Consider the following 26,869-nt stretch of genomic DNA (forward strand, 5'->3'; position numbering starts at 1 on the left):
TTCTTTGCTGCAGAATTTATTTATTATGGCTGTTACAACATTGTATGTACAATATTGATGTGAACTATCAATTAATGGCTCTGTAATGAATTCAAAAAGATTTGTGAGTAAATGGATTGATAAGGCAATAATAAAAAAATAACTAGACTTTCACCTAACTTTGTTCAGAATTTGGGGCGGATTGGCCAATTTTATCTTTTTTATTTTTTTCATCTGTTTAAAAGAAATTGACCATAAGGAGGTAGACCTAGGGTAAGGGACACAACTCATACAAATCATTGAAACGTTTGCATTCAGCATTTACATTAATCTCATGTAAGCATCAAAGTAACTTGGTCTGATTTCATTATGTTTCAAATGAAAGCTTGAAAGACTTTAGTGAAATTGAATGTGATACAAACATATCACTGACTTCATGAGTTATGCCCCTTACCCTAGGCCTACCTCCTTAATCAGACAAATAATAATCAGGTTTTTTTTTTAGGTGACTGGAAAAATCAGGTTGATGGAGGGGATGAGATCTAGGATATTTTTTATTTTGGCCAAATGGACAAAATACAAGATGACTTGATATTAAACAGAATGTTCAGATCTTATGTGAGACATCATTTCAAATAGTACTCAAAATATGGGGAAATGGTTGTAGAATATTTGTTTCGGTCACAACTAAATAAATTTGAGATGACATTCACTTGAATATATGGTAACTGAACAGTTACTTGAATAACTTTTTTTGAATTAAGAAAAAAAAAAAAAAAATAAAAAATAAAACAAAAAACATGGACATGAAGACTACAAACTGTAGACTTAAAAAAAGGTAAAGTAAAATCTTGCAGGTTAAAACTGGTACTCTTGGTCATAAATACATTTCCTCAATAAACATAGGTTTAACTGTTCATTAAATTAACTGAACTTTAACTGATTTGCTCTGAATATAAATAAATCCTTAAACTCTTTGGCACAGAACATAAAAGTAATCCCTTAGAATGAGATATGAATCATGAACCATGGTAGTTAATGCAATAGAAAACATTTCATTGGCGATAAAGCTGATGTAACATAAATGAGATGCAAAACTACTGTACAAAAATTGCATAAATTAAAAAATAGCACTCATGTAGGATTCATATGATCAATGTAGCATTGCACACTTAAAGCCATAACTAAATGGCTAAATGTCAACAACTTAATTTGTCAAACAAAAAACATGTCTGTCTTTTCTGAATATTTCCCTATAAAACACAAAAGAGTATTGAAACATGACAATAATTGTACACCATAAAAATTTAACATTACCTAAAACAGTTATTACATCACCCTGTTACCATGAACAACAAAGTAACATTAAAACACACAAACAAATTTCACTTCCAACAAAACGGATGTAAAACAACAATAAAATAAGTTAAAATTCATTAAACTTTTGAACAATGATAACTTTACATCACATTTATAAGACATTTCAAAAAGACAAGTGTATTACTGAAGGAAATATTGATGAAAGCTGCCCTATTTTCACAACATAGTACACATTAATCCATTTAAAAAAAAATTGCAATACTCCCAAAGCTCTGTATACTAATACATTAAGCTGTAGGTTATTCTTTTAATTTTGATGTAGTTGAAATTGATCTTAGAATTTTATTAAACGTAAATGCATCGTGTTTCAGTTTCACCCGTGTACAGTTCCTCATTAATGAAATATTAACTGTCCAAATAAACAGGATGACGTGTGATGCCTCAATAATATGGTTTTGATAAAAATAACAATAATTTGGACAAGACATTTAGGTCAAGAAAAATACATCCAACCAGGGATTTTAAGATAATCTTTAAACTGATACATTGAAAAAAAAAAAAATATCAAGTTTGAAAAGACACTTTGATATGAGAATTTCATACTCCAATCATATTGTACTTGATATCTAAAATAATTCTGGCAAGACTTAATGGATTTTATTCATTGTCGTCTATTTCTGAGTCCCCAGACAATGGATTAGGTTCTCCCGTCACACTACATCGGTGTAGGATAGCTTTCTCATAGGCACGTTGGACAGCCTTTCTGACATTAGGTTTTCTATTCTCCAATAACTTTGCTTTGTCTAGTCCAGAGTCAACTCCTAATGGCTCTAATTTGTTTCTTGGGAGCCACTGCCTACAAAAAACAATATTTACCATAACTAATCATTATGCTATGTAAAGCCATTGTGAAAATTGAACAAGAGTATGATTATATACCCTCACCAATATATAGTGCCAGTGGCCAAAAAATGTACTACACTTCTTCATTTAAAACTTACCAAAGGACAAAGTGTCATTTTTTTTTTGCAACTCAAAGGATGAAGAATAACATAATTTTCAGTTTAGGGGTTGTTGACTCTTTGACATATACTCCATACCTATTTTCGTATCAAGAAGCCTACTCATGAATAGGGTTATTAAAAAAAGGAGTTTCATACCAATCATTGCTCTTGATATTGACATCAAATTAATCTACCCTCTAAATCTAGTGAATACTGACAGAATTTTACAGAAAAAAATATCTCTGCCTTTCCGTGTTTCCTTACCATGTTCGTTTAGTATCAAAGAACAGAATGAGGTAGACAGGTTCATCATATTTCCTTTGTAATGCCAGCACATCTTCTGGGGGGACAGGAATAGGTACACCATTGTGAAAATATCCAGTTTTTGGCATCTTTGGGTTGATAATCTATAAAGATACAACAGCACATCATTAAAATAATATTTAATGAGTCAATACCAGATCATATAAAGCATAAAATTGTTTATTCTCACTAATTTAAAACTAGCAACATCTTTTTCCATAAATTTTGTTAAAAAAACCTTTAATACAGACTTAAAAAAAAACTCATGTATATGAACACATCAGAATTTTTTTGTTTCCACAGTTCATCTTTAATTTGAACAGGATGAGTACCTTAAACCTCACTTATCTAGTAAATCAACAGGATAAATTGTGGGATTTGACATCTTAAAGGGTAAGTCTTAACACAAGAGATCTACCAACATCCAATTCAGAATAATTGTGTTCGAAATTCCCAAATTTAACCCGATTTCACACAAGTCTAGGGTACTGACATAAAAATTTCATAAAGGCCTGACAAAATAGCAAATCTGGCAATGACTGCAAAACTTAATGAAAAAGAACAGAGTACGAACTAATAGTAACGTCTAATCTTTCTGCTAACCTTTATGTGGCGAAAGAATGGATTCATTATATCAGTATTAAATACATAAGCTAACATAAGTGTTTTTCCATTTGAAAGAAGGATCAGTTTGGGTCATATTGAGTTAATTATTGATGTAATATATCAGTAATGTCCAATAACACTACCTTTTGTTACTCTGTAGTCCGAGCCTATCAGAGCTTACATAAAGGTAAGATTACACATAATGAAGATCTTTTTGGTTATCTCTGAAAGTATTTCTTATTTTATATTCGGGTTATACACAGGTACATTTGTTACGTTTCACCATATCTGTTCTTTTTCTCTTGTGAAATAGAGTACTTAGAACTATTTAAGTAGCTGTCTTTGTAAGAATCATGCAAAATCTGAAAAATGTGATACACACGAAAAAAGGCTACAGAATTTTATTTTTGTAATTAAGTTGTTGTAGGGGTGTATATTATGAAATGTGTAATTATTCATTCCAATCTGTCTGGTCTTAGGAGATAATCAACATTGAAAATCCAGTAGATTCTATTGTATTTGAGTGTCATTTACCAAGTTATCTCCCTTAATTTTGAAATCTACAGTGCATTCTATATAATTTTTATCTCCTATGAGCACAGATTATATGAAAAACCAAATATTAATTTCTGTTTAATAAAGCATTTAAAAATAAAAATATGTAGGCTTTCCAACCATGTATCACATTTTGCATGATTCTTAGCTGGAGTGCTACTTAAACATTTTTTTTAATTAAAACTCCTTTGACATTTGTTATTTGTTAAATTTCCACTAATGTACTCATGAAAAAAAAAGACTTGTAAAACAATCCATTACAAGTTATATAACGTACAAGAGCTGGGTACCAAGGATATCCACGACACTTTGCCCAAACCAGATCAAGTGGCTCCAAAGGGATCAGCTCCTCTGAATCACAACTAGTACTCCTTCTTGCCCTTCCTGTAAGGGAAATTTAAATATATCAACAGGAAATAGAGATTAGTACAGATGTTCCTTTTCTTTGCATCTTCAGAAAATGAATTATCTGATATCACCAGCTTCCTCTGTTCAACCTGTTCTCAACAATTGTATAAACATGCTTTATTAGTGTTGAATTTACATGTAACCATGACTACACTTAAGCATATTGTTATTCAATATATTCAGGGTATATATATATATATATATATATATATATATGTAATGAAAGGACCATAGCGCTACCACCATAAATAATCATTTCTCAGAAAACATTTAAATTAAGTTGCAAATAGAAAACAGAAATTACTAAATGCACTATGAACTAATTACATTCTATACAAACTGCAATAAATGTTTCACCATAACATACCATAAATGGGGAAAAAAACTTCATAAATGTTTGCCCATCATTTTTGACACATGGTTTTCTTTTCTTTAAAATTTCACTTCGACAGAAAAAAAAATCACATCCATCATTTGCAGTGTCAATTTCAGTTTCTTTACAAGTTGATCAATGTTAACAAAAAACAAAATGTATACTAGCATCATTCACAACCAAATGTCTTTTAAATAGTTACAATTCATGGAGAAGCAACTTTGAATGTATATACTGAATTACACAAACAAGTTCTTCTGTTATATTTTGAATTGAGATTTCTGAATGCGTATTTAAAGATGCCCATAAAAGAAAACAATATAAAGGAATTCACTCCAGCATTCTTTACGATTATACATTGTGGCATTTTGAATGAAACATTTTTTGCATGTATTGTTATAAATATGAATAAAATAAACATGCAACTTATAACATTTCAACCATTTTTGCTCTACTCATCCAGAAAAAAAAGTACATGTACTTAAAAAAATGAAATTTACAAGTCAAAATCTACTTTAGAAAAAAATAACAAAAAGAGAGACGCTATAATATTTTTCTCTCCCATTCTGAGTGGGTGATTAAAAAGGCATATGACTTTTTAACCACCAGGCAGTGATTAAATTTCTGTGAACATTTCCCTGCTATTTTGCATTTTCCAAGTTTCCTCAGATTTTATGGAAGAAACCTTTTCTCTTTCAGCTAATTCTTCTTTTAAATTAAGTCTCCATTCTCTATGATAAAAACAAAGATTTTAACATGGTCGCCAAAGTCTGCCTAGTGAAAAACCCCAATTTTACTGCAGAGAGTGGAGAGATAATACAAATCATGCGTTACTAAAGGAGAATCTATATGTAGTCTTCAATGAGGCAAATAACATTAGATCTATTAAAAAAAATTAACGTACTTGTTGTTTCTGAATAGTAAGCAAGCTATTACAAGATGCACATTTAAAAATCCCACATCTCAAAATGTCAACCATCAAGCGAGTGGAAGAAAGTCAAAGACTAAAGGGTTATATGAGATTTAGGTCCTGCGGTTATTTTAATGACATTATACAATTATTTACAAAATAACATTTTTTTGCCTACACAAATGATAAAACATCCTTACCAAACTATATCAACATAAAATTGTTTAAAAAATCAGACTCCTTTTTACTCTTTTTAACAAATTCCACAGGTTTGGATTTAATTGTGTAATTCAACTATTTTTCATGTCATCAATATCCTATGTGGGGAATGTTTCCTAGATTCAAATGCCCAATAAACATTGGAAAGTGCCTCCCAGAGTGATCATTTACAATGCTTGAGTGCCCTTATGTAACAGTTGAGCAAGAGGCACTAGACAAAATACACAGCAGTACCCAAGACCCCTGGCACTGTTAGTCCATGCCCTATCAACTGAGCTAAAAGATTTGTACCCAAGACCCCTGGCACTGTTAGTCCATGCCCTATCAACTGAGTTAAAAGATTTGTACCCAAGATCCCTGGCATTGTTAGTCCATGCCCTATCAACTCAGCTTAAAGATTTGTACCCAAGACCCCTGGCATTGTTAGTCCATGCCCTATCAACTGAGCTAAAAGATTTGTACCCAAGACCCATGGCACTGTTAGTCCATGCCCTATCAACTGAGCTAAAAGATTTGTACCCAAGACCCATGGCACTGTTAGTCCATGCCCTATCAACTGAGCTAAAAGATTTGTACCCAAGACCCATGGCACTATTAGTCCATGCCCTATCAACTGAGCTAAAAGATTTGATTACATCATGCCCTACTGTTACACTTACTATTAATTCATTATTTTTTTAAGTATTTTTTACATATAAACACTGTTTTAACACCAGTGATCAAATTTTAAAAAGGTGTAAAAAAATCATACTTTATAAAACATATTCCCTTGGCATAAAATGTATGAAAACAGCTTAAATTAGTATGTCTTCAGTTATTTGAATTAAAGACTACATAAAGAATAAGGATGTTTTCTAAAAACTAAATGAAAACATATAAATTTTTAAAACCTGAAATATTGATGAGTAAGCAAGAACTTTTCCAACAGGGCATCCAAGAATGTGAAAAGGAGAAAAAAAATCCAGAAACCCAAAGGAAATACAAAATGCATGCTTAACAATAAACAAAGCCCAACATTTAATGGCATTGCATAAGTTTTACCTATCTTTCTTTTCTTCTTAAGGTCACATTTGTGATGACCTTTAGCAATGCTATTATTGCTCATATCAGATGATGATTTCTGATCTGATTTATTCATTCCTGCCTTCATTGTAGAAGAGGTTTTCTGTTGACATGGTTTCAAGGACTGTGAAATTTTTGCCACTTGGCTACATGATTTTCTAAAAGATTGAGAGTTGCCAACCCTACAGTGTCCTTTTGTGGAATTTTTGCCTCTCAAACAAGATTTTTTCTTTTCCAAAATAAAATGTTCCACATGATCTGCCTCACAAGCAAGCTTAACATGCTGGCTGGTTCTATTGGTGCATGCAGGGGTAGTTATACACTCATGCAAGCTAGAATTCTCCCCACCTGCATTCAAAGCCAAGGTTATGCAAATATTACAATTAATACCACACAAGGAGAAATACTTCAAACAACACAAATCACTGCTTTGACCAAATGAAAGCACAAATTTATTGGCCAAAAATATATATATATAAACATAATAGGTAAATAACAATTCATAAATTCAACAAATATTTCTCCCTGAAATTAATGTACATTTGTAAAGCAGTGATTTCCCAAAGAGAGAGAAAATTTCCAAGGTATGGCTGCTTATAAAAAGACAACAGAATAAGAGAAAATGCTCAAAACAAGAAAAGAGCTCACGATTCAACAAACACAGATTTTAGTCTTAAGAAAGCATTAAATTAATACATGATTTAAAGAATTGAAGTTTATGCATTAAAACAAATTTATCACAACTTTAAGTATTCTTAGTCATACAGCACAATCAAGGAGATTTTCTCAATGAGGATCAGCCAGCTTGCTTTTTCAAAAATACAGAAACTTTGAAAAGTTTATCTCTTTTTTTTCAATTTGCTGGCATAAATTTCAATATCATCTGGTTACAGCTGTCTATCTGTAACTTGGGAAAGCACTGCAAGGAGAAAATGAAACAAGGTGCCTGGTTATAGTATACACAAAATATGTAGTGCATGTATTAGCATTATAAACTACTCATACTAAAATAGGTTAGCTTGCATGATCTTTAACTTCACATATAAATGTGAATAATAACAAACATTCAAACAGAATATAATTTCAAAAGTTGGATGTTTTTAAGTTTTTGGTTCTTAATTGTATCAAAGAATGCCATCAAAATATAAACAACAATAGTCTTGTTTCCTGCTACAAGCCAGAAAAAAATAGGGTAAGTAGGTTGGTAGGTAATTATTTTATTTTTCAAAACATTTTACTTTGAGTTAACGGGGAAACGATCTAGACGGTAACAGCGCTTGAGCAAAAATGGTCATAAAATGTTTAGGCATAATAAACCAGGGTAGGAATAAAGGTAGGGTAGCAGGAAACACACAATTTTTTTTTTGCCTAACAAATTACAATTTGTTCTATGGTACACCCCCAGTGACCTTAAGTACAGATTTCTGTCATGCAAACTATATAAACTTAATATAATGTTATATAATTAAATATATGTATAGGGTTTTCACCCAGATGACAGTAAGTACATGCCTGAAGATGAACATGTGACAAATCAGTAACCAAGGTTACACAGATACTAGAAGCAATCAGAGTCGTGTGGCAGTGAGAAAAATTACACGAATTAGACTACTGGGTCAACCTGTGAAGTTTTCAGCTTCAAAAGATGAGATTTAATTAAAGTGGTGAAGAGAAAGGCAACAGTTTTCAGTTATATGAATTTTCATCATTATGCAATTTAAACCAACAATAATCAGTGTAAAAATATGAACAGAAATCTTTTCTTTATATCTTGCAGATTTTTCAGAAAAAATAAACAAATAACTTATGAATACTTAGTTACATCTCATTAAACAGTAAATAATCTATACAACAAAATATGACCAATGAAGAAGAATTCAATGCACTTCAAAAATATTACATAGAGGCAGCAACATGAAAACTCAAATGATAAAACCAAGAGGTCAAAAGCTAACAGCAAATACAGCAAAACATGCAGAACTGAGTGGATAAATAAAACAGGACAAATATATGTATCATGAAATTTTTTTTTGTCCTAATAGGACAAAGCCTTGATGTCATTCTATATATATGTAATAATATAGATGCTCTGAAACATGAATGTCTCAAAATTGTTCTGTTAGAAGTGACATATTTGGAAAATAATGTATGCAGTAAGGAAATGAACTTGACATACAGATGCATAGCATGCATTTAAGAAGTCCCATATATGTATGTTGGCCGAGACATCAGTCATGTAACAATATGGGCATTATCAACAAAGTCAAATGTTATTTAAATAAAAATAGCTCCAGCCCTCGTAGGCAAAGCCTTAAATCATATTACTTGTGATAAATCATAACTTTTCAAGTAATTGGTTTCATAAATACAAAGGATACAAGATATATTGTATGTAGGAAAAAGACTACAACCCAGATATTTAGTTGTTTTATAAGACATTTAAAGATTTTATTAGCCAAAAATTCAAATTCTAAGGTCTAGAAGCACATGCCTACTGCTCCAAATTCTTAATAAAAGCTAACCTAATCAAAATCAGTCAGGACTCTTTACTCATTAAGTCAAGTCAACATCTGATAAGCAAAAGCCCAAAAACCACACATAAAAGCTGAATGCTGAATGACAAGAATCAGCTTTTTACATGCTAATCAAACACAAAGCATGAAATAAACTGTATGGTGAGAGGACAACAAAAATGATTGATTGATTGATTCTGGTTTAACATCATATCCTATGGCAGATATTTCACAGACATCATTACTATTCAGTATTGGGCTAAATTAATTCCTCTTGACTGTTTAAATGGTCAAGACTTCATATTTGTTTTATATGGAGATAATCTTGTAATTAGAATTGTAATGAAAAAGTAAGTTTAATGTAGAATAATAATAAAATCATGGGCCAGTTTCTTAAAACATCTCGATTTGGGATTTTCCTCAAATCCTTCCTCAACTCAAATTTTGATCAACCAAATTGCTTAAAATTGAAAATTTGAGGAAAACCAAGGATTTGAGGAAAATATGAGATTTTTTTATGAAACCGGGCCCATGACTTTAAATTTTCGTTATGATGTCAATGATCAAAATAAAAACCTCTCCACAGCAAGACTTTTGAGTTGAAAAGTTTTCTTACCATATTTTGAGGCCGGAGAATTTGATCCATCGCTTTCTGTTCCTCCATCCTCAGACAACTTTGGCAAGCCATTTGAATTTTGATCTATTCACGTACAAACAAAAATAAAGCAGGCATCAAGCATCAATCAGGCAAAAATTATAAAGTTCAATGATTCTTCAACTTCAATATTAAATTTAATTTTTCAGCAAAAAAAAATTAAAAAAAATTGTAAAACCTTTTACTGAAAGAGAGCATTATATTGAATTATTGTGTCGACATATATGGTGTATGAAAAATGTTCAACAGAACCTAAAGTGGATCACAAAATCTAAACTAATTAAAGGTAATTATAATTTTCTATTCTTGAAATAATCTAAGAATGAAAGTTTAAAACTACATAATCTAACAGTGAAAAGAAAATGCATATTTTTAGTTATATATTGAGTGAATATTAAACTATAGTCACTCCATTAGGAATGATAATAAAAAGAGGGATTCATGTAGGTCAGAATATAAATAGCCATGTAGGTAACACATGTGTCAAAAGCTACCTGAGGAACTGTGAAGTTGAAGGCTCATCAAATATAAACAAATATAAGCAAGCAAAATTAATGTGTTCAAAAAGCTAGCCAAACAAAATAACAGCTTAAAGTGCATTATGAAGCTGATAAAACTGCCCACTGTATATAGAAAGTGCTTTGAAATAAAATCTTTAATACACACAATATTCAAAATCATAAAAAGATATCATACAACAAAAAACATAAATACACACACAATTATTGTACCAAATATTTGTATCCTTACAAATGATATAGAAATAGATAAATTCATATGCGAAGGTTTTTTTTTATCTATATGATGCCAAATAAAAAAAAATTAGTCTTTTTCAAGCAAAATAGTAAATAGAAAGGGTTGGAACACTAACTCTCTCCTGGTTATACCTATTCTAGTAAAGCATTTAGTAATCAAGTTCATCTATAACAATTGTCCACAAATACAATGTAGCACAAGCCTTTATAACAATATAATTGAAAATAGCCTATTTAATAGGGTGGACAATGTCCAAAAAGCAGCATGATTTTTTACATGGTAAATATTTGATACAACCACACCTAATTATGTTTCAGAGTAATACAGGTCTTTTTACTGAATCTAGTGACCATTCTAGATACTTGTTCAGAGATGTCAAGCCTCTTACCTGATCTACTGTTACTACTTGAAGAACCACTCGAACTTTCAGATAATGAATCATCACTAGAACTAATCACAGAGGAACTTTCGGACTCATCCGAACTTTTTAAATTGTCTGGACCTCTATATCTCATAAAACTATCTCTTTTTGTCAAATCTGGAGGATCAGAAAACTGTGATACACTAGCTTCCACAAGAGAATTAGTCCGTTTTGGTGGAGACGGCCGTAGCTCCCTATCAGGAGAAGTAATAGCACTAGCTGAACGTTTCCTTGCTGCTGGACTTGCAGGTCCTCTATTTTTTGGTGATGAGATATTAAAGGGTTCTAAAACAGGGGGCTGTGGTGAATCTGTAGGTTCTATGTTGGTGGATTTAGATCGCGGTGGTCTTCCAGGCTTTCTAGCAGGAGGAGTACTTGTTGGGGGAGTGTTTGGTGTATTTACTGGACTAGAACATCTTGAATTGTTTTTTGAATTGAAACCTTTTTTACTGAAGAGCACCTTTGTACGTCTATTAACACCTGAGGGTGTAGTCAGTGAAGAACCACTTTCTTCAGTTTTAGTAGATGATGTGGATGATTCTGTTGTTCGTGAACTGTCTGATGAACGTCTTTTCTCTACAATATCCATCAAATTATCAAATGTAAATGTAATGAAAAATATTTCAATGATGTTAGAATAAGTAACTTGAGATTTATTGACAGAAATCTATTAATATCAATATAAACAAGAGAAAGTAACCTCAGAAATACATTCATAGTTTTAATGCTTAAGAGTAAGACTAAAAAAAAAACTTAGAATTATTTGCTGATGTTATGAAAACTTTAACAATATAAGAAGAAACTGGAATATAGATTATTGAGACTCATCCCAGGGATTATTAACAAAGTCAACAAACAAAGCGGAAATTGGCAAAATCGGGAGCAAATATACAGTTTGAAAAAAAAACAGAAGAAAAGAACCTTATCAGTAGAATCTGGATTTGAAATAGTGGAATTCCACTAAAAAGCAAAAAAAAAAATCATCCCTGATATCTAGAGGTATTTTACTTTTGATCAATAACACCAAGTGCAAATACATGAAATTAATACAAGAATTCTGAAGTTCACTTGCACTTATGTTTTTATATATAAAATTTTTTTTTAATACATTTGTTATCACATAATTGATGAAACAATAACAAGATTAACTTAACCACTTAATGAATATTGAATACATATTTGACCATACTTTTACCTAGATGCCTGGGTAAAGGAGGTTCAGACTCTGATTCACTACGACTAGGACTAGCTCTCCTACCCCTGCCCCGACCCCTCCCTCTACCTCTACCCCTACCAGGTGTCCCTCTTCCTCCTGGAGTTTTCTCTTGTTTTGATGTAGAGGACGCTCTATTGTTTCTAGGAAGAGGTAGAGGTGTGGAAGGCTGGCTATCCTCAGCTGCTGAGTCAATGTCAGTGCCTACAAAAATAAATTTTACATTTTCATTCACTAAAGTTTAAACAGCATCATTGGAAAAAGTTTTTTTCTATATAAATAATTCCAATACTTATATGTATAATTTCCCCATTTACCTAACTGATCTGGAAACTACATTATGGATACCAGATCCCCAGGCATCAATTAACCAGACTTTTAAATCTAAAACTCAGTCATATGATACTGAAGAACGTTAGGCAGTTGCAGTATTTCAACATTAAAAATTTGCTTTCTAACCCACCACCTGCCTTTTCCCCCTTTTAAATTTGAAATATCAATTGTGCACTATGAAAAAATCTATCCACAATTTGTATTGAGTATTATCTACCTACATGATTGACTAATTTCCACAAATTTTGAGATAATTCTATCATAGCATTTAAAAATTTATTAAAATGCAGAATATAATTAATAATAAAAAATTGTCAACTCTTGTTCTTCTCTATTCAAACTAGAAGTAGGCACTTTGTAAAGAATCATTAGACTTCATGTAAAAAGTTGAATTCTCCATTTTCATTCTACTGTAGGCTATACCAGTATCAACACTGTCATCACCGTCACTATTCTGATGGCCACGCTGCAATGCCAACTTTCTTCTCACACGTAATATCTCTTTCTTTATCCTTTTGATTAACTTAGTCTGTTTGCCTGAAAATATAACCATCAATACCTGTGAGGTTATAAGTACCAAAAAAAATTAAATAAGATAAATAATACATATAAAAAATAAATACTTAATTTGGTTAATTTTGAGTGGAATTGTATTTTGTTAGTGTATGTTCCTTATTACACATGAAATGTTTTAGACTTGCTACAAGTCTCTCTGTAATATATATTTTATTTGATTAAATATCATTACAATCAAATATTCATTCACTATCCGTCTGTCTGTACAGCAGTTGGATAGTGAATGAATACAGCAGTTGGATAGTGAATGAATATTTGATAGTAATGATATTTAATCAAATAAAATATATATTACAGAAACTTGTAGTAAGTCTAGAAATGTTTTTCCCTTTCTACGTAGCTTTTACATAAATTGTTTTGTTACGATCACCAAATATTCAAAAACACACAGTTCACCCTTTTTCTATTCAAATTTAAGACAATTTTTTTTAGTTATTGTGTAATGTGTGAACAACATATAGATGATTGGTATACAATAATATGTTCCTACTAGAAAGATGAATGTATAAAAGAAAATGCATATGAAGTTTATTACACCATACTAAATCAGAACATTTATTTTCTAATTATTTTCCTGCATTCCTCATCACAAATTCTGGACAGAAGATAAATACAGAAAAAAGTCGAGACAGTAAATATCATAGTTTTCAACATATTGTTAACAGTATTAAATTCATGTTATTAAGAGCATGCAATCTTTGTATTGTATTTTTGTCAATATTGCAAGAGATGGACTTGTAAAGCCTTGAGGCTTGTTTCCAGATCCTGTCAGATATATAAATTGTTTTGTATTATATGATATGTCTATTTTTTATTAATAAATATGTCTTTACTAAATATCAGAGTGAGCCAAGAAAGTAAGATGTGATATTCTGTGGAGACATTAAAAACAAACATTCTGCTGTTTATCTGAGATGTCACAATCAATCTAATGTAATACTGTCATTAAAAAATTGCTGTATATTTCTGTAATTTGGCAGATGCCAGAGATAGAAATTGGCAGGCAGTAAGAGCAATAGAAAAACAAATTAATTGCTGATAAATTTCTTTCTCATACCTTTTCTGTTACTGTTGGCAGCATCCATATTGTCTAATAAAATTCTAAGTTGATCCTCTAAAGGCATTGCTTCTTTCTTTTTGTCAAGAAAATCATCAACTAAAAAGAAAAGAAAAATAATAATATATATAAGAAACATAATAATAAATAATACATTTAATATATAATGTTATGCAAAAAAAAAAAATCCACCCCTCCAATACTATTTTATTTTCTCTGTTAAGTAAATTTAAAATTAAATCCATCAATATAAAGACCAGATTTAACAGACCTAGCTACGGTGTCCACATCTTTAACAAAAAAATGATAAGTCTTAGAAAATTTACTGAATTCTTCATGACAAGTTCAATCACATTATTACAGACCTTAAGATATAAAAAAAAAAAAAAACAGATGAGAATATTATCAGACTGAAATTTTTTGGTGCAGGGACCATTATCCATATAAATATGACAATGATGTCACAATGTTCTTTTACATTATAAATTGAACATTTTTGAAATACAAGCAATCGATCATTATTTGAAACACACATTTTACTTTCTTTGAAACACATTCAAAAAATCTTAGAAATACATATTTTACTTACTATCTTCTAAAATCACAGGAGAACCTATTGGATCTGGTTCCCTTTCTAAATGTAAACCAGTATCTGGATCGTATCCTACCCTCTCAGCTGTTCGCCTGGCAGCCCTTATGACAGCACCACCCTGTTCAAAATATTGACACAGATTATTTTGGAAATATTGTATGCAGCTAGAAAGTGATTTTTTTTTTTTAACTTTTAATGCAGATGCACAGTATGTGTTACAGGAAGACTGGCAGATTCTAGTTAGTAGAGTCATGGGCTATTAAACAACATGGTGCATTATCAAAAAGGTCAAAGTGTTAATTGAATACTAACAGCTCTGTCCCTCATAAAATCATATTACACAACACGTTAACTTCAGAATACATAATGTTACATATCATTCAAAGAAAATTGTCATTTCAAAATATTCAATTTATAAATAAGGTCTAAACAAATTCTGTATTTCCGCTAACCCGACCAACCCTAATTTTTTTGTGTTGTCAAAAAAAAACAAAAACAAACCAAAAAACAAAAATAAAAACAAAAAAATACAGAATTTCAGCATTTCTGTCATCATTTTTTTTTTTACAGAATTGTCTTGCTCTCTGATGTGGAGGTTCAAAATTCATTGAAAGTTTAGTGTTCAGCGTTTTCATAAAAGAGGCAACAAAACCAGTAGTTTTTGATGTCCTCCAAATCCATCATTTTTTTTTAAAAAGAAAAAAAAAACCTACCTACCAACCCTAATTTGAAAGGAGATGATACCAGAAACACAAAATTTTTTTTAGGTCGAAAGAGTAATCAATAATTAAGCTTGACACAACACTATCACTATTCATAAAAGTATTCTAAAGCAATGGGATGAACATACCCAGGAGATAAACATAGATGTTACCGATTAGGTGTTTGAGGTACTGAGGCATTCATTGTGATATTACCTGATCTCTCAATTTCACAGCTGACCTATAGAAGACAGTATCTTTAGCATTATAGGTACAACAGTTTTTAATAATAGTTTCAAAGTCTTTCTCAAAATCATCCATAGTTTTGTAAGAGTGACTATCGATATTTTTTCTCATCGTAGTAAAGTCCATTGGTCTATCAATGTATGTAAGATAATCAGGGACCTGTGAATAAAAGTTAAAAGTTATAAAACATGTCAGCAGCTACTCTTGTATGCATATACTTCGTGTAATATACATAACATAATGTTAAAATTTGAATTAAAAATTGGAGTACAATTTTATTGACGCTGTCAGATTTTTAAATTGTGTTAAATGACTTACTCATGCATATCACAAAATGGCTTCTCTGTAAAATGAAAAAAAAATGTTCAAATGTGATGACATTTAAATCCAGTATCACAATGTTTACATTTGTCACATTGGCCATGATTCTAATTACCTTACCATGATGATTTACAATTGTTGGTAAATTGACAAAAACAATGATTTAATGCCTAATTCTGTGTTAAAATTCGTTTGGAGGTTACTGTTCCTTCCAAATAATTGTTAATTCTAAAACTTGTGTGAAATCACATTTTAGTCAACTTAGAAATTGACAAATACATTTTTCAGAATTATGTCAACAACTGGCAAAATGATGGAGTAATAATGGAAATTCTTGTAAGGAATGATAAAAATTCTTTTTGATTGGGCATATCAAACATAAATACTGATATTTGTTTTTTTATTAACTGAGAAATACATAAATTAAAGACAATTCTGCCTCGGTAATAACATAGCTGAGGAAAATTACGATTTAATAAAAAATCATCAATAACTTGTCCAATTGAAAAAAGGGCCTAGTTGAGTTACATACAGGGGTAGTCAAATACATAAAAAAATTTCAACACTCATAGAGGAAGGAAAAATTCTTCCTTTGTTGAAAATAGCTAGTTTAATGCTTAATAGCTCATCTCCTACACATGAATAACATCTAGTTATGCAGGAAACTCATTATGTATTGTTTTTCATCTAATGCACCAAGAAACAAACAAATACATTAGGTAAAGTGTACATTCTTCAATGTAAAAAAAAATGCTTACTTCATCTAACGATACTGGCTCAGAAAAGAAGCCTGAATTGTCAATGTCTTGAATCTGGTCAAGGGTGTTTCTCAACAGAACTGCAAATGGCTGCAACTGCATCTCCATTGCTTGATGTTGTACTTTCAGCTAGAATGAAGAAAAAGTAAACTATATTTCAACTTAAAGGGCGAATCGATTGTACAATTAGCCTTCAAATTATTAAATTCATTATATAGTCAGTGTTCCAGGATTTTTCGAAATTTTTGGTTTCCATAAGAAAACTATTCATGTAGATAAACTTACTCACATATGAAGTTGCACACATTGTTGAAACAATATGCAAGTTCTACGAAACAGGAAGTTGATATCAAACAGCAACAAAAATTGGCTTCAATGAATGCCTCATCTACATGTATAAAAAGCCAGAAACTAAATTTTGTAATCAATTCTTTCATTGGAAGTCAAGGTAATTTTGACAAAATTTGAACAATGTGGTTCAAAAATACTGTCCTGGTACTAGCTGAAAAACTTCCACAGAAAAATGCTAACTATGTTTAATTTTAATTGTTTTTCTTTTAAATTCATTTTATGCCTTCGTACCTGTTCCCTCTTTAATTTTTCTCTTTTTCTTATTAATTCCACCAGTAGTCTAGCCTTCTCTAAATCCTGTCTTAGTCTCTGCCAATACTTTAACTGTTCTTTCAAAGCATTGCTTTGCTTGTCATTCTTGGTCTTCAAAGACGAACAATAGCATTAAGTATATGAAAACTGAATGCAGGATTAAAAACTTGTTAAAAATATAAGATAGTCCAAATCCAACCAAGAGTGTTGTGTTTTAAAGCAAAATGCATCGCCCTCAAAAGATAATAAGAGGTTCACATAACTATTAATATGTGGATTAGCTTTTTTAATACAAAAATCAGTTTCCTGAACTTTTTACCTGTTCTTTGTTCCTTGTCATATGATTGGACTGCAATCTCCGGAGAAGTGGAACACCATTCCTGGACTGTCTCTTAAGGGTCCAGTAACTCAATAATCTTGTGATAAATGGCTGTTTCTTCTGTATACTTAACATTTCTCCAATTTTTGTTAACCTACAATACCGAGCATGTACATGTACAATGTAATGGCAATTTCATTTATAGATAAACAAATTTATTTTGATACTAGCAAAAAATGGTGCAAAGTTATGTATTTTTTTTCATAAAAATTATGCAATAAATGAATTACCGTATTTTGGTATGTATTATGTCCACATTTTTACATAGAAATTATTTCCAGAACATAGGGGTGCGTATTATACATCAACACATAAGAATTGGCCACGAAATTAAAGATTTTTGTACGTGAAAAGACATTGCGTAATGTAAACAAACAAACCGGAAGTGAAATGTTACTGAAAGAAATTTGATCTAATCATCAAATACATCTTTAAGTATTAAATTTTTCAGTGATATTTTCTTCAAATCATGTTCAAATGATTAATAACATGTTTCAAACAAAAGGTTGTACAATATTTCCTTCTCATAAAGCATGGTTAGAAATTACATGTAATATGAAACAACTAAAAACCAAAAAGTATCTAATTCCTTTTTTGTCAAACCCTCCTTATCAAATGCTTTTACAGCTGAAAATGATTACTCTGATACTTATTTTGATTGTTTCTTACAATTTTCTTTCTTAAAAGTATGTTTTAAAATGAAAAATAGCGAAATCTGAGTTACAACCAAAACCGGAAATGTCAGATTTTCCCGACTTTTGATTTTGTTTTATAAGCCATTTCATACATCCTGTGTCAATTTTATCATGCTTCAAAATTAAAATTATCCAATTTATGTAGCTACTGATGTTTACATGATGTTTTAGTCTGCATAGAAGTCTCTTTCCTTCACATTTTCATAGGAAATACAGCATCAAGGTAAATAAATTGACCGATCAAATGCAAAATATCAGGGTTTTTTTTGTCCTACAAAATTTTACTGCAACCTAAGTCTAAAAATCTTTTTTTTCACATGTTTAGACCTTCAAAATTGCACTGTGCTAAATACATAAATGCGCACTATACACACCAAAATATGGTATTCAAGATCATTTAGATGTTCCATGTCTATTATTATTACTGTCAGGATTTGGGCGGAGTAATTCCTCATATTTAACTTCTTCATTTCACAGGAAGCAGTGATATCAATATTTAAGATAATGCAAGACAAACCTTGACTGAGGAATAATTGGAATTGAAACAACTGGCATTGCATTTCGCTTTTCTGCCAGAATTTTCCTGGCTTTCCTCATTTTGAGCCTAGACTTTTCTTTAGCATCAGCACTTTTCTCCTCCTCTGACGTCGTACTATCATTCATCATAGGAGTACAATCAGAATCTGCTGGAGCATGAACATCACAGTATGCTGTTTTACGAACTGTCACAGTAATGCCACTAGCCTCTTTCACAGGTTCTATCTTCATGTAAAGCCCTGCTTGCTGAGCACAAGTTACATGAAAGGCAGTGTAACAGTTTGTTTTATGACATTGAATACACGCACCAGTACCCCTTTGTTTACATATGTAACATGAGAGTCTCCACCGTGCAGCTGGAATTCTGCCCATACTATCAATGGGCTCAAGAAAAACAGTATTTGCAAAACCTACTTCAGGTATCCACAATGCACAGACTACATGAGCCCAACGTCCATCGTCAGTTTGTTTAAACGCACCACCTTTATTTGGACATAAACAACAATCAACTGCCCGTGAAGGGGACTGCAAACATCGTCTACACAACCACTGTCCTTCTGGAATATAGGGCACACCATAACATTCCTGGTGCACAGCTAAGTTACACATGTCACAAAAAAGAATAACATTACTGTTCTGACATTCACCATCCATGCAGATACTGCAAACAGCATCTTCATCTATTGGAGGACCAATGTCTTTCCCAGAAGTCTGACTCTGAAAGAAGGCTTCCTTTTCAAATCTGTCCATGAGAAGTTCAAAATCTGCTTGATTGACAGGATTCAGCCCATCGGAGTCTCTCTTCTTGTTTAACAGCTCAAGCCATGCATGATCCTGATAGCAAAACATTCAAAAATCAAAACATGTTAATACAATGACATTACATACATGTATATATAATATTTATGACACAAAACAAATGTTCGCACCGACAACAATTTTGACTGACAAGACAAAGTAATTTTCAACATTCTTCGATTATCAAATAAAATGTATTGCGCATACATTGTCAGGGCTCACGCTAATGGGCAATTCAAGTGAAAAAAGCACCTTAGAGTGGCTCACTATGCCCTCAGACTACACCAAAAGTGAAGTGAAGTCACCCTCTCATTTTCAGATATCGCACATGGTCAGGACTGTACTCTGTCTTTTTGCGGTAGTTTGACCAGATTTATCTATCTTCCGATAACAATTCAAACACAAATGGCGCAGGTTTCGAGAAAATAAATTGTAAACATTTTTTAAATCTATCAAATTATCAGTTACAAGCAAGTATTTTAATCAGTTTTTTGTTTGAAACGTTTAAGACAGGATACAGAATGAACATTCTTCACTTCAGCTTATGATAATTCATGTTTTACCATTCGCATTTTGTTACGAAACGTGCAAATTTGTCATGTGGGTTCTTTGGCCTTAGGTTAAATTTATCTTAATTGATAATACGGTAGAAACCCGAAACGTTTCTTTTGATCTTCATTTTTCATAACAGAACAGTAAATTCTCCACTTCGACTGAACATTTCTTAAGCTTGAGACAGGTTCGTACCAACCGCTACAATATGAATAAAGTTTCAGTCCTGATTTGTCAATAAATTTTCATCATGATTATTGATACTATTGATCAACTTATATCAAGAGACTAGATATTTGGAACAAGAAATAATTATGGATCAGGAGAAAAAGAGAACAAAATGAAAATTCCTACAGAATGTCACTGCCTGAAATTTTCTATTCCAGTGCCGCTAAAAAGGGCAAAATCAATAGTTCAATGCAATGCAAGAAGCTTTGCTCAATCATGTATTAATTTTGCTGTAATAAATTTGGTAACAGGTAGAGGTATAGATGAGAAATCCAATTTCATTGAATATATGATCATTCAGTCAGCAGGCTGATTTCATTTTGTCCAAAATATTTAGTTACTTACATATGTAGCTTAAAGAAAAAGTAACATTTATCTCAATAAAAGAAAATGAATATATGAAAATGCTTGCTTATATTGTGCGCATGTACATTTGTAAGTAACATATAACACATATGATTTTAAAAAGCTTTAGTAAATGATAAGCGTATGCATTCACTTCTCCCTAGTGTCTCTATGAAAGAGAACTCGCTTCTCCCTGTTTTCCCAAGTAGCTTGAACCCTAATTGTAGGTCTTATCGTAAAATTGCAGGCTTAATATTAGTAACTTGTATAAATATTAGATTGAAATTAAGGTACATGTACAGTGTATGTTGTTAGACTACAGTGACTAAATTTTTTGCTTCTGTACTTGCTCTGTGCAATGTTTTATATGTTAATATATCAAAACTGAATTTTCTTTACACATAAACTGTCATTGAAGTTTAAAAAACTATATGCTTTTACCAGAGCATAAATCTGAACAATTAGAAAATTAAACACCCTCCCCTAGATAAAGTGTTGCCATGGACTTTACATTTAATGTTATGCTAATATTCTACATTACCTCTTCGTCCATATCATATTCTACCTCTTCATCCAATTCCTCTACTGACTTCTCAATGTAACGGTAATAGGAGTTAGGTCTTGGTTTAGGATTAAATGGTTTGATGTAATCATCAACAACTGTGAACTGTGCTTCTGGCAACTTAACAATACCACCATTGGCAGGATTGGCAGGTGTTTGTGGCTCTTTGTTCTTTGATTTGTTCTTTTCATTTTGTTGTTTTGTTACCTTAGTGACCTTCTCCGCCTTCTCTTCTTTCTCTTTATTGCTTTGGTTATCTATTCTATCTTGAGATATTATTTCAAGGGGTTCAAAAATGCTAATTCTGTGAATTCTTCCATCAACATCTATCTCTACAAGCCTTTGAGCCTCGGCATAAGTAAGTGTTTCAAGTTTAGGTGCAGGTTTGATGAATTCTGGAGGAGTTGGGGATCTTCGCATGGATCTATGATGTCCCCATCTACCTTTTTTCTTCCCAGGTTTTTTACCGGTTGGCGTTGGTGTGTTGTTTTCTGGATTATCATGATCATAGTTGTACAGATGGAACTGTATTCCACAATAGCTTTTATAAATTTTTCCACAATCTTTGACAGGGCATTCATATGGAGGTTTTGTGGCTTTCAGATTTTGACAAAAGTCTCTAACATCAAAGTCATACACCATTTTGTTTTGTGCGCTAAACCATCCCAAGTAGGTTGACCTAAAAGTAGACATCAAGAATTTGCAATAAAATACATGCATATTTTAACTGAATACAATAGCCAGTTCAGAGCAGGTTTATCAACTAATCCAAGGGTCTGGAAATTTTGACAGCCCATGCCGGACATTTTATCAAACTTCAGCTGACGTTTTCGTCAATCTTTTACATGCTCAGATTGAAAATAAACTAAAAAAAACGTTTGTATGTAGTTATTTTAAGATAAATATTGGAAAGTGTGTTATTTCATCACAAACTCTGTCTTTTACAAAATATCAGAACGAGTGAACAAGTTCGGTTTGGACCACATGTGGACGTTCTAAAATGTAAACAAAACATCGTATCTCTCGGAATTTTTCATCACATAGGCAAACAGCCAAAAACTTTCAAGTGATGAAAAAAATGTTGATTATTTATAAAAGGAAATCGCGAACACATTTTGTATATTGATTTAAATGGTCTGTTGACTTCCGTGTTAAAACGATTCAATCGACGAATTAATAATTGCAATATACATGAAGACTGATTCGTAGTTTCAGTTCCATGCGCTTTCGTTATTACCTCTGAAAAATCGGCGGGAAAATGGTGGACTTGTTAATCTTTTTTCTTTATTTATAAATATATGAAGATTCTCTGAGTTACTTCAATTAATTCATATAGGCAATGGGGCTGCACATGTACTGTTAATTCAACTATGCGATCATCAGTTACAGGTAAATCACAGTCACAGGTGGCTGCACATCTGCTAAAATTAACACACACGTCAATTAATTTCCAAAAAACAATTAGAAGACTGGAAGACAGGATGTTTATACACTAATAAAACCACACAGACTGTAATTTATCAATTGACATTTTTTTATGTCCAAAATTGTTGCCGGTCATTTGCAAAATTTGTCGGTCAATGACCAACATTTTTTACCATTTCCAGATCCATGAACTAACCTGAGATTTTCAAATTCATGCAACTGACATACCAGGCTTACATGTATGGGAGAAAAAGTGGCAAAACTGACAATACCTTTTGATACAGACTTGACTTTTCACTGCACATTTTTTTAGATATTTATTAGTCATAAGAAATTAGAAACTGGGTGTACATACAGATTTATGACAAAACAACACATTTAACTAGGATTCCTTGAAATCGGAAGGTAATGCAATTTATATTTTTATAAGTCTCTTGTTAATAGTATCTCTGTATCTTTTATCATAAAAAATAATTCAAGTGATTGTGATAAGACAATAGTAACAGAAATCTTCATGAATTAATTGAATATTGAAAATCTTGATGAGTTTTATTTCGTTTATCTACAATTAAATTTTGATCGTTCTGATAACTTATATATGTATGACATATTTATTCTAAGACACATAAAATCAAGTCCATCAAAAAATCCTTGTGAGCTAGATCCAGGGACGATTTTACCAGGTCGTCGAAATTGGTTAAATCAGAAATAAATAAACAGTAAAAAAAAAGAATTGTTACTCGTAATGGTAAAATCTGGATTTCAATTATCGGAATTCCACTAAGACACCACTGTTTTGAAAGTTAATTGAAAACATATCTTTAAAGACCTATATAACATTTTTAACTGTGAATTGTTATCAGCATACATGTGCATTTTATAAATACATGAACTTATTTGAAAAGAGAGATAATTTATTCCTAATTATTCAAATTTAAAATAATAATATGTCAATCTACAGGACACTCAATATACAATTTACCTGAACATTAAAATTGTGAACAGTTATACATACAAATATACATGTATATGTACTAATGTACATGTACATGTGGCTAGAGTTTGTCATTTACATTGTTGACCAAAGAATCGGTGAAATGAAAAGGTTAAACATTATTTATCCTTATTGGTCAAATAAATCAATGACATTGTTTCACTATGTCTATTTAAAAGAATCATTTTTTTTCTGCAGTTCAAATTTACTAAACTTGTCCATGTCCATATCCATCATGACACAAATTTCACTAAATCACTGTATCTAGATATGGTCATAACAAAGTTCAACATCATGACAAACTGTTTAAAACAGGATGTATGTAAATGAGAAGCAGAGGCACATGGACTATAAGCACACTAATGCTAAAAATGGCTCGTAAAAGTTAGAGGATTTTATCACCAATGATTAAATGGTCCATTGAAATCTTTAAATATTTGTAAAAAAGAAGGGCAGAAAATGGCACACTTGAAAAATAATCTACTATGAATTCTGAAAATTGCCAGAAGATATCAAAATGGTATCCATGATTAGGTTTACTATAAGCAGATTCAAAGGAATAAAGTCTTGGTGTGGCATGATCTTCAAAGAAAGCATATAATAATACTACAACTTGTACAATTCATGGATTTTTATGACTTTAGATTTTTAAGTTCTTGAAAATATAAAATAAAATCCTCCCACCCACCCAAAATTTTAGTTGATAGTGGATGAGAATCTATAAAAAAAAACTTGGATGTGACTCAGGGAGTGTATATTACAGGGAAGAGTCACTTGTAATAATCTATACAAAACACTTCCATTGATATTAGGCTGTTTATAACTTTTCAATAATCCATTTGTTAATTTTGATATGGATTAGGCATTGCCTAAATCAGCGAGCACTGAGAGCTTTACCACGTGTACTGTCTGTGCGAGATTCGTCAAAATAATAAAAAAATTACAAAAATGAAAAAGGGTGGGGGTCAGACGAAAATTTTTGTTTTGCAAGTTCAATATTTCTATTAAAATTTCAAAGACAAGCTTAATCAATATTTTTATTAGAAAATCTGTACCAGAAATATTACAGTTCTCCACGAATGGTGGGAATACTTCACAAAAATCATGCGATGTAAACAAAATTCAGACGCAAATGACAGCTGCAAACAAGAAAATGATTGCCTTTCCTATCTTACAAAAATATGCTTCGATTTGAATAATACAAACAGAGTTATATTTTTTCAAAGGTGGGTTTGGTTCTTGACAACAGCAACAGTGGAACAGCAGAGATACACGTACGTACATCCACATGTTTCCCGAAGTTTTTTACAACATCACATTCACTTCTTTAAATAAGTAAAAAAAGTTATAAAGACCTGAAAACGATCAGAAATGATTAATTTATTTTTACTGAAACGTAAACTGAACCTATATTTTTTTATTTATTTGATTGAAGGAAATGATGCATTTTCTCCGTAAGGACAGTCACTTTTAGTTACTTCCGGGACATGGCTTTTTTTCGTTAGTATATTGGGAAACCTTAAGGGAAATTTAGAAAGTACACGTAATAACCGTAGAGCTCACCCCGCTTCGAGGTGCTCGCTATAATTTATGTAACTACAATCCTGAATAATTTCTCATTCCTCCAGTATAAAGACCAGAGAGGCACAGTTATTTTTGATAATTATAAAGACATTGTTAGGAGTTACCAGTCCATGTGTTGCTTAAAATGCATGATTTTCATAGAAATAGTGGATACAAATGATATATTCTAAATCCACTAGCAGACTGCACGTAAATAAAGAACCTCATATCTATGGTACAGGGCAATCTTTAAAACATAACATTACACAGTGTTCTAATGATAAAAATGAAACAGAGACCACTGGTTCTAAAAATGTAAACAAACTGACTTCTGCCGTTTCCGGTTGAGGTAAAACAATCGCGCAAGTTGAATACAATGCTTCCCGTTTCGTTTCTTTGTATATATCAATATATTATTACTACATTAACATTTTGCATTGAACAGATATGCAGCCAACAGCCTGTTTCAACAAGTCAAATGATACCGACGCGAAGCTGATCATGGATCGATCATGAACAGACAATGCATCGACCAAAAACAGCGAATTTCGACTTCTTTGTAAGATGTCCGTATTTAATTATTATAAACATGTAAGGAAAAATTGTATTGACTCATGTTACCATTGTCATAAAGCCTGTAACTGGCAAAAATTTCCATATATACAAGTAAAATTCTTACCAATGCGTCCTCGTCAGTTTACGGCGGTTGAATGCGCATTTCGACTGCGCAGACAATTTCCGTTTTTGTACTTCCGCAAAATGAACAGGCGGGAAATTTAAACCTTATTATCCATTCAAATAAACGCATATCATTCTTTTCTAAATTAAATGTAATTATTTTTATTTAAATCCCATATTACTGTTATTTATAGCTAATTCATATTATTATTATTTAAACTCCGCGGTGATTTGTAGTTGAATGCTGATAATTTATAATGTCAGAGATTCGTAACTCGCGGTCATGAGTAGGGAGCGTAATAGGGGCGATTACAGTGAATAACAACTCTATCAAGGATTTTAAAAGTAAAAACCTTTAACTATAAAAATCCTTGGTTCTATCAAATTCTATCAATTTTTTAGCACGATCGATTGTGTGTCTTAAGGGCTAATTAATAAAATTTCATCCCAGTGCAATCAGAGACATACATATGTGCATTATATTTCTCTGATGCAATGTTTCTAATATTTTTCTAACTAAAGGTGCTATTCAGAATGAAAATATTGCATCGCGTGTGCATGCCTTTTTAAATAGTTTCCTGCAGACAGACAATACAACCAACCAAGCGGTAAACATAGATTTATCAGGG

General features: G+C 31.6%; 1 protein-coding gene across 9 annotated transcripts; it reads right to left on the reverse strand.

Moving 5' to 3' along the window:
- On the reverse strand, positions 1 to 26,283 carry LOC148627929 (peregrin-like). Of its 9 annotated transcripts, none has more exons than XM_088581764.1 (18): positions 26,242 to 26,260; positions 22,818 to 22,998; positions 21,560 to 22,259; positions 19,076 to 19,929; positions 17,804 to 17,957; positions 17,464 to 17,595; positions 16,882 to 17,010; positions 15,773 to 15,961; positions 14,853 to 14,973; positions 14,264 to 14,362; positions 13,054 to 13,167; positions 12,274 to 12,501; positions 11,052 to 11,660; positions 9,869 to 9,952; positions 6,719 to 7,087; positions 4,045 to 4,151; positions 2,568 to 2,710; positions 1 to 2,155 (listed from the first exon to the last, which is right to left on the reverse strand). In XM_088581764.1, the coding sequence occupies exons 3-18, from the start codon at positions 22,220 to 22,222 to the stop codon at positions 1,957 to 1,959; spliced, it is 4,194 nt and encodes a 1,397-aa protein (XP_088437890.1). In that variant the 5' UTR covers positions 22,223 to 22,259; positions 22,818 to 22,998; positions 26,242 to 26,260; the 3' UTR covers positions 1 to 1,956. The 9 variants fall into 9 exon arrangements, with proteins under 9 accessions (XP_088437890.1, XP_088437884.1, XP_088437900.1 ...); XM_088581758.1 differs by having other exon boundaries at positions 22,818 to 23,001; positions 26,242 to 26,256; XM_088581774.1 differs by lacking the exon at positions 22,818 to 22,998 and having other exon boundaries at positions 12,280 to 12,501; positions 26,242 to 26,283.
- Between the last annotated feature and the right edge of the window lie 586 nt (positions 26,284 to 26,869).

Source organism: Perna viridis, chromosome 1 (assembly GCF_037379345.1).
Source record: "Perna viridis isolate PV_CMFRI_1.1 ecotype Kerala chromosome 1, ASM3737934v1, whole genome shotgun sequence".
NCBI classification, from domain to species: Eukaryota; Metazoa; Mollusca; class Bivalvia; order Mytilida; family Mytilidae; genus Perna; species Perna viridis.